This window comes from Lithobates pipiens, unplaced genomic scaffold, assembly GCF_037356315.1.
Source record: "Lithobates pipiens isolate NorthernLeopardFrog02 unplaced genomic scaffold, aLitPip1_a1.2 Scaffold_25, whole genome shotgun sequence".
Taxonomy (NCBI): Eukaryota; Metazoa; Chordata; class Amphibia; order Anura; family Ranidae; genus Lithobates; species Lithobates pipiens.
In genome coordinates, this window is record NW_027507787.1 from 236,568,997 (window position 1) to 236,581,496 (window position 12,500).

Consider the following 12,500-nt stretch of genomic DNA (forward strand, 5'->3'; position numbering starts at 1 on the left):
TCCCAGAAGAGGTGAAGCTGTTATAGCTGCAAAGGGTGGGCCAACTCAATATTGAACCCTACGGACTAAGACCGGGATGCCATTAAATTTCATGCGTGTGTAAAGGCGGGTGTACCAATACGTTTGGTAATATAGTGTATGTGAAACTAAACGGAACAAATTTTGTTACGAATGCAACAATACGAAATGAGTAATTTAACAAATCGATATGAAACAAACGTTTTCGTTCTGCACATGTCTACTAACAGATGAGCTTTGGAATGGCTATCACCACATTTTTGGCCACTTGGGATGCAAAGGCTGCTAGGGCTTGTAGTTCGGGCAACTCCTCCAGAACTGGCAGTACTCAGAGAAGATGCTACACAAACCAAAATGAGGTGGACCATAATTAAAATATCCATTAATGGAGGGTTTGCACTCATGGATAGGTATTTTATGATCTCCTATGACCAGTTGTAATTAGCCTGTATACATGAATAGGCTGTCCGTAAGGTTGAGATGACCTTAAGGTTGAGATGACCTTACTGGAGGAAGCCCCCCCACACACACACCTTCTGCCCACTATAAAGGGGGCAGATAAGAACAGTAAAGATCATGGGCTAGCAGAGAACCTAAAGCAGAATTAAGAGGAAAAACATGAATCTAAAATATCAGACATTGCAACTTACGTTGAGGATTGTGCCTTCAATGCCCGAGTTTAAGAAATCATTAATAGTTTTCAGCTGGCCAGAAAAGTCTGGAATCTGAAATAAAAGAGAGGACATTTAGATTTTTAGTTAAGGTTATTCATGATCGGGTGAACAGAAATCCTCAATTTACTGACATTTTCTGATCAACATTCACTTCAACATGTATGCGCAATTTCAGTCTCAGCATTGGGCACAGATGTCCACGTGCCACCAGCACATTGAAGACGGTAGGTATAGTAACGAGCTCTTTCCTCTATAACCGCAGTTCCCAACTTCAGACCTCAACAGATCACGAGGTCAGGATTTCCTTCATCTTGCACAGGTCCTTTAAATCAAAGGGGCTTTGTATTTATGGCAGCTGCAAAGAGAAATTTCAAATATATGGCCTGTTGGGGTGTTTGAGTAACGAAGTTGGGAAATGCTTATAAGATAGATTTCCCCAACAGGAACAAAGTCCTCATTGATGGAACCTACGAAATTTCCAAGGTTTGCTCTAAAAGATGGATTTCCCCAATGGGAGCAGCGTCCTCGTTACTGGGACCTATAAAATGAGGAGAACATCAAGATGTTCAAGGTTTGTTCTAGTAGATGGATTTCCCCAACGGAACAGAGTCCTCATTGATGGGCCCTATGAAATGGAGAGCATTGAGATGTTCAAAGATTTCTCTATAAGATGGATTCCCCCAATGGGAACAGAGTCCTCATTACTGAGCCCTATGAAAATGGAGAGCATTTAGATGTTCAAGGTTTGTTCTATAAGATGGATTTCCCTAATGGGAACAGAGTCCTCATTGATGGGACCTATGAAAAGGAGAGCATTGAGATGTTCAAGGTGTGCTGTATAAGATGTATTTCCCCAATGGGAACAGAGTCCTCATTACTGGGCCCTATGAAAATGGAGAGCATTGAGATGTTCAAAGATTGCTCTATAACAGTGATGGTGAACCTTGGCACCCCAGATGTTTTGGAACTACATTTCCCATGATGCTCATGCACTCTGCAGTGTAGATGAGCATCATGGGAAATGTAGTTCCAAAACATCTGGGGTGCCAAGGTTCGCCATCACCGCTCTAGAAGATGGATTTCCCCAATGGGGACAGTCATCATTGATGGGACCTATGAAAATGGAGAGCATTCAGATGTTCAAGGTTTGTTCTATAAGATGGATTTCCCCAATGGGAACAGAGTCCTCATTGATGGGACCTATGAAAAGGAGAGCATTGAGATGTTCAAGGTTTGTTCTATAAGATGGATTCCCCTAATGGGAACAGAGTCCTCATTACTGGGCCCTATGAAAATGGAGAGCATTGAGATGTTCAAAGATTGCTCTATAAGATGGATTTCCCCAATGGGGACAGTCATCATTGATGGGACCTATGAAAAAGGAGAGCATTGAGATGTTCAAGGTCTGCTGTGTAAGATGGATTTCCCCAATGGGAACAGAGTCCTCATTGCTGGGCCCTATCAAATGGAGAGCATTGAGTGGTTCAAAGTCTGCTGTATAAGGCTTCATGTACACTAGCAGCTCCTAAACTTGAGTTTAGGAGCTTTTCGCATTTTTTTTTAACCAAAGCTCCTAAACTCAACTCCATAAAAGCCTATCTGTCAGTGCACACTTAGGTTTTTAGCTCTTGTATACAATGAATGGCATGGAAAGAATCCATTCATTGTTTACAACTGTCATGTGATCTGCTGTGATTGGTCTCAGTGGTCACATGGTACCGGCAGTGGGCCAGTACACTGATCAGAACACAGAGGGTGACTATTCGTGCCGTAGCACGGTTCGTTCTTGTGAGGACGTCATACGACGTCCTCCCAGAACAATAGAGTTCCCACCTGACCGTCACTCTGCAATGGCGTTGGTGGGAAGCAGTTACATATTTGATATTGTTTTTATTGTGATTAAAATACAGGTTTATGAGATTTGAAAATTACTACATTCTGCTTTTATGTAGATCCAAAGAAACAGGACTCGCATATAAGTAAATTTACAAAGATAACACACTAAAATAATATACTTATACAAAAAGTGACAGTTATTTTCAACTACTACAAGGCTATTTTCTGCTACTACAAGGCTGAAAAGCGACAGTTATTTTCCGCTAATTGAAGGCTAAAAAAAATACCTGTCGCTTTTGAAAACAAGTATACTTAGCTTAGTGGGTTAGGGTTTGGGGTTAGGGTTTCCCCTAGAAGAACAAGGTTAGGACTCAGGGATTGGAATAGGGACCTCCCCAAAGGTCAAAGGAGCAGCAGGCGTGTCCCCTAGAGGTCAAAGGTCAAGAGGTCGGGCTGACCCACCCCCACCAAAGTGTTCCGTATACCCCAACGTAGTCGGGGCATGAACAAGTCGGGGCTTGAACAAGTCGGCGTAAGCGCTGAAAAAAGCAAGTTATTTTCTGCTACTACAAGGCTGAAAAGTGACAGATATTTTCAACTACTACAATGCTGAAAAAGTTACAGTTATTTTCAGCTACTACAAGGCTGAAAAGCGACAGTTATTTTCTGCTACTTGAAGGCTAAAAAAAAATACCTGTCGCTTTTGAAAACAAGTATACTTAGCTTAGTGGGTTAGGGTTTAGGGTTAGGGGTTAGGGTTTCCCCTAGAACAGTGATGGCGAACCTTGGCACCCCAGATGTTTTGGAACTACATTTCCCATGATGCTCATGCACTCTGCAGTGTAGTGGAGCATCATGGGAAATGTAGTTTCAAAACATCAGAAGTGCCAAGGTTCGCCATCACTGCCCTAGAAGAACAAGGTTAGGACTCAGGGATTGGAATAGGGACCTCCCCCAAAAGGTCAAAGGAGCAGCAGGCGTGTCCCCTAAAGGTCAAAGGTCAAGAGGTCGGGCTGACCCACCCCCACCAAAGTGTTCCGCCTTCCCCAACTAAGTCGGGGCATGAACAAGTCGGGGTAAGCGCTGAAAATGCGACAGTTATTTTCTGTTACTACAAGGCTGAAAAGCGACAGATATTTTCAGCTACTACAAGGCTGAAAAAGTGACAGTTTTTTTCTGTTACTACAAGGCTGAAAAGCAACAGTTATTTTCCGCTACTTGAAGGCTAAAAAAAATACCTGTCACTTTTGAAAACAAGCATACTTATCTTAGTGTGTTAGCTTTGTGCATTGAGCTTCTTATATGCAAATCCTGTTTGTAGGGGAATAAATATATATGTAAAAATATAGTTAGTTTAGTTAATCATTGAAGAACCTGCATAACCAAATCAGCCAATCCACAAAGAAGACTTGTCATCAAGGACAGAGAACTAGGTTGCTGTTATTGGCCTCCTTCAGAAAATGCCAACTGCCTGGTTGTCATTATTCCTCTTACCTTTATAGAGTTGTTTCTGAGTAGTTGACCCACAAAATGTATGCAGATGAAGGTTTCACTGGCTGCATACTTGTTCTAGGTCATAAAGTATTGATACCATTGGGTGAGTATAGGTTGGCACTCAGAGAGAGGTCAGTAATGGCAGCCGACATAGTTCTCATAGTTGTCCAATGATGGCTTTCCTTTACGGGTGAGATCACCACAAGTGGGCGCCCAACTCTAGTGTATTTGTTGCTGTTAGAGACATTTCCCATTTCTGAAAGTCCACTTTAAGCGATAAAATATATGAAAAACATTAGAGATTGACGAGTAAAATGTTACCGAGCTGAAGTTGGCATCTATGACCAGGTTGCTGGGTGGCGGGACACCGTCACAGTTACCGCCACAACTATTCTTCGTAGTAGAAATATCAGATTGTACAATGGAGAGGTTCTGCACGAGTTGGTTCTGCTGATCATGTACGATGTTGAAGGTGTCGTTCACTTTCACCAAGGCCTTGGCTGTGTTATTCAGATCTATGGGAAAAAATATTCATTAACTGTAACTAGTGTCATCTTTGTAGCCAATCAGAGCATTGCATTACATTTGCGATACCCATCCCAGCGGTGCCTGGTGCTACAACAAGCCTTATACGGGTCTTTTTACTGCATTTACATTTATGGCAGTGAAGTGGCTAGGAAAGGGGGGGAGGGGGTTCACTTTAGCTCCATCTCAGGGGTCCATTTATAAGAAGAAGAAAAAAAATGCAGTGAAAGGGTCTCAGCATCCGCACAGCCTTCGCTAATAATCCCCGTAATGCATCTAATATGCTTATTTCTTATGGTCTTTAGAGCCATCTATTGGCCGTATCTGGTATTTTCCTGATTGAGGAATTTCAGGGACATACCTCCTATGACCAGATGGAGCGGAGAAATATAGCAAATAATTCAACTCTGCAACAAAGCTACAATGTTGCAGTCTTATCGCGGGCTTCAGCGGAGTGATGACATCATCCTAGGTTGTCATCAGTCACTGGACTGAAGATCCGGGTGATTATTGGTGGGTGTTAGAAACTTTATTTTATTGACAAAGCTACAAATTATAAAAGAAATTGGGGGGGCCAATATTGTATTTCTTTGGTGACTGTAGTTGGGCTTCAAAGATAACCATTAACCTATGGGTGATAATAATACTCAAACCCAACCAGAACTGGTAGTACCTCGTCATGCGGTAGTAGAACTGGTAGTACCTCATCATGCGGTACCGTCTAGTCTACACAGGCTGTAATGGGAAGGCCGTATCACAGCAGACTTGTATGTAGATTGCTTTCCCATCCTATACTTTAGAGCAGGGGTCATCAACCCCCGGGCCGCGGCCCAAAGCCGGGCCGTACCGCCTCTCTAGGTGGGCCGCAGCTCCAAGGACACTGTCAGGTCCGAGATCATCAACCCCCGTGCCGCGGCCGGCTAAGGTCAGCTTCGCAGCTGACGGAGAAAACTGTCAGCGATGCGGCCGAACAAGCAGAGACATGACCTCATCCCTCTGCGCTACGCACAGGCGCGCCGCTGTCCCGCCCTACCATAAGCTGGCTACACAGAGAAGCGCCGGCTAATGAGAGAGAGAGTGTGACCTCATCTCTCCCCGCCCACCCTCACTGAACTTACTTTCCCGCAGTCTCCAACGGCTCCTCCCCTCACTCCCATGCTGGAACAGTAAGTACAGTGCACTCTGCACTCCTAATATTTTTATAATGGGAAATTAATATTATTTCTGCAATGGGACATTAAATATTTTTTCTGCAATGGGACATTAAATATTATTTCTGCAATGGGACATTTAACATTATTTCTGCAATGGGACATCAAATATTATTTCTGCAATGGGACATCAAATATTATTTATGCAATGGGACATTAAATATTATTTCTGCAATGGGACATTTATTATTATTCATGCAATGGGACATTAAATATTATTTCTGCAATGGGACATTTAATATTATTTCTGCAACGGGACATCTAATATTATTGCTGCAATGGGACATTAAATATTATTTCTGCAATGGGACATTTAACATTATTTCTGCAATGGGACATCAAATATTATTTCTGCAATGGGACATCAAATATTATTTCTGCAATGGGACATCAAATATTATTTATGCAATGGGACATTAAATATTATTTCTGCAATGGGACATCAAATATTATTTATGCAATGGGACATCAAATATTATTTATGCAATGGGACATTAAATATTATTTCTGCAATGGGACATTTATTATTATTCATGCAATGGGACATTAAATATTATTTATGCAATGGTATCAGGATGATTGAACCGATAACGCACCACATCGCGATTCCCCCCCCCCATCGGGCCTTGGAAAAATATTCTTCCACAAAACCGGTCCTTGGTGCCAAAAAGGTTGGGGACCACTGCTTTAGAGGATAGGCTGCCCATACATAGCACTGGGTGACCCTGAGAGTAGAGGAGCACCTACCGGCCTGGTGTAGACTGCTATTCCAGGACTAGGTTACCCGGTGATCCAATGCAAGTACAACAAGGGGCGGGGGTGGTTAGGATTTCAGTGTTTAAATGTAAAACTCAAGTATAATCCTGCTCTCCTTTATCCGGCTATTCCACCTTTATCCTCTGCCTATCGGATATTTCAATGTTGCCTCTACTAACCTCAACACTCATTGAGATAACCTGTATAACACCAAAAGCTTTAATACTACTACTGCTACTACCACTGCCACTGCTACTACTACTGCCGCTGCTACTACTACTGCCGCTGCTACTACTACTACCGCCGCTACTACTACTACCGCCGCTACTACTACTACCGCCGCTACTACTACCGCCACTGCTACTACTACCGCCACTGCTACTACTACCGCCACTGCTACTACTACTGCCACTACTACCACTGCCACTACTACCACTGCCACTACTACCACTGCCACTACTACTACTGCCACTACTACTACTGCCACTACTACTACTGCCACTACTTCTACTGCCACTACTTCTACTGCCACTACTACTACTGTCAGTGCTACTACTGCCACTGCTACTACTGCCACTGATACTACTATTACTGCTACTGCCACTACTATTACTACTACTTCCACAACTACTACTACTATTAGCTATATCAATAAGAATGCTAATAATAATAATAATATCAATGTTAATAATAATAATAAGAACAGTATTAACAATATAATGAAACCTATAATAGTACAAATAATAATATTAATATAACAATAAAAAAATACAAATAATACAAATATAAATAATAATTATAACAACAACAACTATTATGATTGTTTTTAAGAATAATTATAATAAATATAATATTATGACTGCCTATAATAATAGCAGTAATAATAATACTAAGAAAATAAATAATACTAATTTAATACAATGATAAAATACTACTACTACAATTATAAAAATAATAATATTAATGCATATAATAATAGCAGTAATATTAAAATAATCATACCTACAATAATACTAATATAAATGATATAACAATAAAATACTACTACAAGTACAACTACTACTAATAATATTAATACCAATAATAATACATAACCAATATATTAATAACAGCTATAATAATAGGATACCAAAGTGCTTACCATTTACCATATTCTGAACAGTGGTCAGTGTTGGATTGGCTTTTTGCTCTATGTCACTTTTTATCATTCCGCCAAGAATTGGACCGATACCTGCAGAATAAACACAAAGACAACTTCAAACTAAAAATTTACTGGGGAAAAAAAACAGGTAGGATTAAAGCAGACTTTTATTATTTTGGTCAAATGTCATGTTTTCATCAAGCAGGAAATGGGCATTTTTTTGCCAATATAGGGAAGGATTGCCAGGAAATAAAATACATTTGTAATGGCTACCCCCCCTCCCCCCCCCCCACCTCCCGCAAACCCAGATAGCTGAAAGATTTTTTACAGACATATCAATAAATAAGTAAATAAACAGCACAATAAAAATAGCAACTAAAGATACCGTAAATAACATTGAATAAAAATACATAAATAAAAGGGGGGCACTAATCTGGGCAGGGTTCTTCATAAGTAAAAGTATGATGTGTTAAATAAAATGTATAGTGGTTATGTAAATTTTTTTCATTTATTCTTATTATAATATTCTTATATATTAATGTTAAATAATATTAATCAATATTCATATGCAATATATTTTATTTACGTGACTGAGGGGAAAAAATATTTTTACATTATATATATATATATATATATATATATACATATATACACACACACACACACACACATACATTATATGTATATATATATATATGTATAGTATTCATACCCCTTGACATTTTCCACATGTTGTCATGTTACAACCAAAAATGTAAATGTATTTTATTGGGATTTTATGTGATAGACCAACACAAAGTGGCTCATAATTGTGAAGTGGAAGGAAAATTATAAATGGTTTTCAACATTTTCTACAAATAAATATGTGAAAAGTGTGTGTGTGTGTGGGGGGGGGGGGGGCATTTGTGTGGCGCCCCCCGGAGTCAATACTTTGTAGAACCGCCTTTCTCTGCAATTACAGCTGCAAGTCTTTTTGGGGATGTCTCTACCAGCTTTGCACATCTAGAGAGGACATTTCTGCCCATTCTTCTTCTTCTCTGCAAAATATCTCAAGCTCTGTCAGATTGGATGGAGAGCGTCTGTGATCAGCAATTTTCAAGTCTTCCCACAGATTCTCAATTGGATTTAGGTCTGGACTGTGACTGGGCCATTCTAACACATGAATATGCTTTGATGTAAACCATTCCATTGTAGCTCTGGCTGGATGTTTCGGGTCGTTGTCCTGCTGGAAGGTGAACCTCCGCCCCGGTCTCAAGTCCTTTGTAGACTCTAACAGGTTTTCTTCTAAGATTGTCCTGTGTTTGTCTCCATCCATCTTCCCATCAACTCTGACCAGCTTCCCTGTCCCTGCTGAAGAAAACCATCCCCACCACATGATGCTGCCACCACCATGTTTCACGGTGGGGATGGTGTGTTCAGGGTGATGTGCAGTGTTAGTTTTCCCCATACATAGCGTTTTTCTTTTAGGCCAAACAGTAAAATTTTGGTCTCCTCTGACCAGAGCACCTTCTTCCACATGTTTGCTGTGCCCCCCACATGGCTTCTCACAATCTGCAAACAGGACTTCTTATGACTTTCTTTCACCAATGTCTTTCTTCTTGTCACTCTTCCATAAAGGGCAGATTTGTGGAGAGATGACAAATAGTTGTCCTGTGGACAGATTCTCCTCCCTGAGCTGTGGATCTCTGCAGCTCGTCCAGAGTTACCATGGACCTCTTGGCTCTTCTCTGATGAATGTTCTCCTTGCCCGGCCCGGTCAGTTTAGGTGGACGGCCATGTCTTGGTAGGTTTGCAGTTGCGCCAAACTCTTTCCATTTTCCGATGATGGATTGAACAGAGCTCCGTGAGATGTTCAAAGCTTGGGATATTTTTTTATGACCTAACCCTGCTTTATACTTCTTTGTGTCTTGTAGCATGTCTTTATTGCTGTTGGACATCTTTCCTCTCATTTCCTGGTCTGTCCTACACCCAGTCAAATAAACAGGCATTTTTGTTTAGCACTTATACAGTTGTTCTTGCTTGCTTTTCAGGCTTGAGTGATTTTTAAAGTCAATAGAAAGATAGTTGATAAGCAAGAAAATGAGCATCATGCAAGGTTTCTCACATACTTTTATTGAGTAATGAGCTACAGGTGACATTACGCTCAGGTGTCCCAAGGGAAGGAGACCACTTTAGCGTAAAGGCACATGACAATGCCACACCGATATCAAATGCATTCTACATCAAAAGCCACCATATTTTGAGGGCCCCAACCTCCCCCCCACCCCCCCCCCCCCCCCTTCAGGGCTTGAAAAAAAAAAATGGTGGGTCGGTGGCAAATGGTCATGGACTGCAGTAATGAAAAGAAGGTATGTACAGCACGGTGTGGGCAGCAGAAACGACATACGTTCTTCTCCTCATTACTACAGTCTATCACCGTTTGTCCTCAATCCACCATTTATTTTTACAAGTCCCAATCAAGGGGGAGTTTTTTGTGCGCCAAAATGCATCGATATTGATGTGGAATGCAATTTTATGATGATGATGGTGGTGCTCTTATTTCTCTTACGCAATGGGCAAAAAAAAAAAGTTTTGGTTAGAGTTGGCCTTTTTAAAGATTATTTCTAATTGGCTGGTTCTAACATTTAAATCATTTGTCACACTTACCAATAACACTGCTGTTGGCTTGGTTTATAGGGACGCTGCTGGAATTGGTAATGGCGTCAACATCCTAGGAAGAAAACAAAAAGATGCTGAAAAAACCGACCAAATTATTGCCTATATAAGTAAAAAAAAACATCAGAATAGAATAGAATAATTAAGAGGATTTGTATGTGTCCATCTAGAGGTGAAAAGAGGGATTCATCCCGACAGAGTGATACGGGAATAATCTGTAATGGGGCGGACTAACCATTGGGCCACTCGAGCACTGCCCGAGGGCCCCATGCCACTAGGGGGCCTCATCAGGGTTGCCAGCCTCAGTAAAACCAGGGACAGTATGTAAAAATTTGTGTTTTTTTTTTTTTTTTACATCTGTCTCTGAAATGTCCCTTACCGACATCCTTTTGGTCTAAAAATCCTGAGATTATAGCTACCCCGCCTCTCCAGTACCTTATCAGCCATTAGAAACATGTCTGTGTATACTGTGTGATTGTATACTGTGTGTGTTTGTGTATACTGTGTGTGTGCATGTGTTTGTGTGTGTCTACTGTGTGGCCCCATAATCTATGATTGCCTGGGGGCCCCAGAATCTCCTATTACCCGGGGGCCACATGAGTTGTCAGTCCGCCCCTTATCGGTCATTAAAGTGTAGCTAAATCCAAAAAACAAGAATGCCATATCTTGAAGGTTACCAGTCCTTAGATGTGGTGGCTGCATTCATTTTCTTGTTCTTTTTTCAGTTTTTCTCCTCTGTGGGCGGTCTGATGAAAGCGGACCACCTATCTGTTTACACCCGACTACCATCCAATCCGATCCACCAGACGGGAGGGAAACGGATCCCCATCCATCTGTTTTTAGCAGGTCAGATTGGATGTTGGCATATCAGTGAGGTAACCAGGATCAGCTCAGTCAGCTTCGCCGTTCCCCTGCGCTCATGTGCGGCGGAACGGCGCTTTGGGGCACACATATTCGTAATAGAGCTGCACAACGGCGCGCATGCATAGCATGAGTCCTCTGACCGGCCTATAAAAGGGGCCTTAGTATTCAGACAAGTTGCTGGTTCGTTTTCAGCTCTCCTGTGACCTTGCTTCCTGTTCCTGTTTTGACCGTCTACCTGTTGTGACCCGGATTTTTTGATACCACGCTGGCTCTCTCTCCTGGACCTGACCTCTGGCTTGTTTTACGGACTTCCTGCTCTCTCCTGTGTTTGACCCTCGGCCTGAACTCTGATTGTCTCCAGTCTCCTGTGACTGACCCTCGGCCTGCCCCTGGATTGTCTTCTGTCTTCAGTGCGCCGACCTCTTGCCTTCTCCTGTGTTTGACCCTCGGCCTGCTTCTGGACTTCCTCTTATCTACTTACGGACTTGCCTCGCTGCCGGCACCCCCGGCCTGTCCTGGAATTACTTACCTGATGGGTCAAGACCCATCCTGCACAGCTATCTCCTTGACCTCCACGCAAGTCTGATATCCTGCTGGTAGCTTGTGCCTCTTGGTGCCAACCACCCTCTGTACCATCTTCAGGGGTGGTGTGCGCTGAGTCGTAACAGTGAGCGCTCTCTGCATCTTGGCCTCGGTGAGTACCCTTTTGCTGACAGCGGGTGTAAACGGACACATGTCCTCATGGGGTACACAGATTAGTCTTGTCAATGTAAGAAGGCGCTCCTAATGGCAACTCGTTATGTGTATAAAAGACGCCTGTCCACAGAATCTCTTCCTTCCATTCAATCCTCACCATCGTGGGCAACACCAGAGAGCTATCAAAGGACGTCGGGGAGAAGATTGTAGACCTGCACAAGGCTGGAATGGGCTACAAGACCATCAGCAAGAAGCTTGGTGAGAAGGAGACAATTGTTGAAGTGATTATTCGCAAATGGAAGAAATACGAAATAACCATCAATCGTCCTCGGTCTGCAGCTCCAGGCTAGATTTTGCCTCATGGGGTGAGGATGGTCATGAGAAAAGTGAGGGATCAGCCCAGATCTACACAGGAGGAGCTTGTGAATGATCTCAAGGCAGTTGGGACCACAGTCACCAAACAAACCATTGGTAACACAATACATCAAAATGGATTGAAATTAAAGTCCCCCTCCTCAGGAAGACACATGTACAGCCCCGTCTGAAGTTTGCCAATGAACATCTAAATGATTCAGAGAAGGATTGGGAGAAAGTGCTGAGGTCAGACGAGACCAAAATTAACTTGACTCG

At 42.2% G+C, this 12,500-nt stretch overlaps 1 protein-coding gene across 1 annotated transcript in view; it reads right to left on the bottom strand.

Annotated features, from left to right (window-relative positions):
• The window catches only part of LOC143929839 (prominin-1-like), a 148,929-nt gene that overhangs the window by 33,393 nt on the left and 103,036 nt on the right, over window positions 1-12,500 (bottom strand). The window contains exons 6-9 of the mRNA XM_077453814.1: window positions 10,302-10,365; window positions 7,656-7,745; window positions 4,344-4,537; window positions 669-743 (exon numbers count right to left, since the gene is read on the bottom strand). Coding sequence (XP_077309940.1) covers window positions 669-743; window positions 4,344-4,537; window positions 7,656-7,745; window positions 10,302-10,365 — 423 coding nt within the window. The remainder of the gene's footprint in view (window positions 1-668; window positions 744-4,343; window positions 4,538-7,655; window positions 7,746-10,301; window positions 10,366-12,500) is intronic.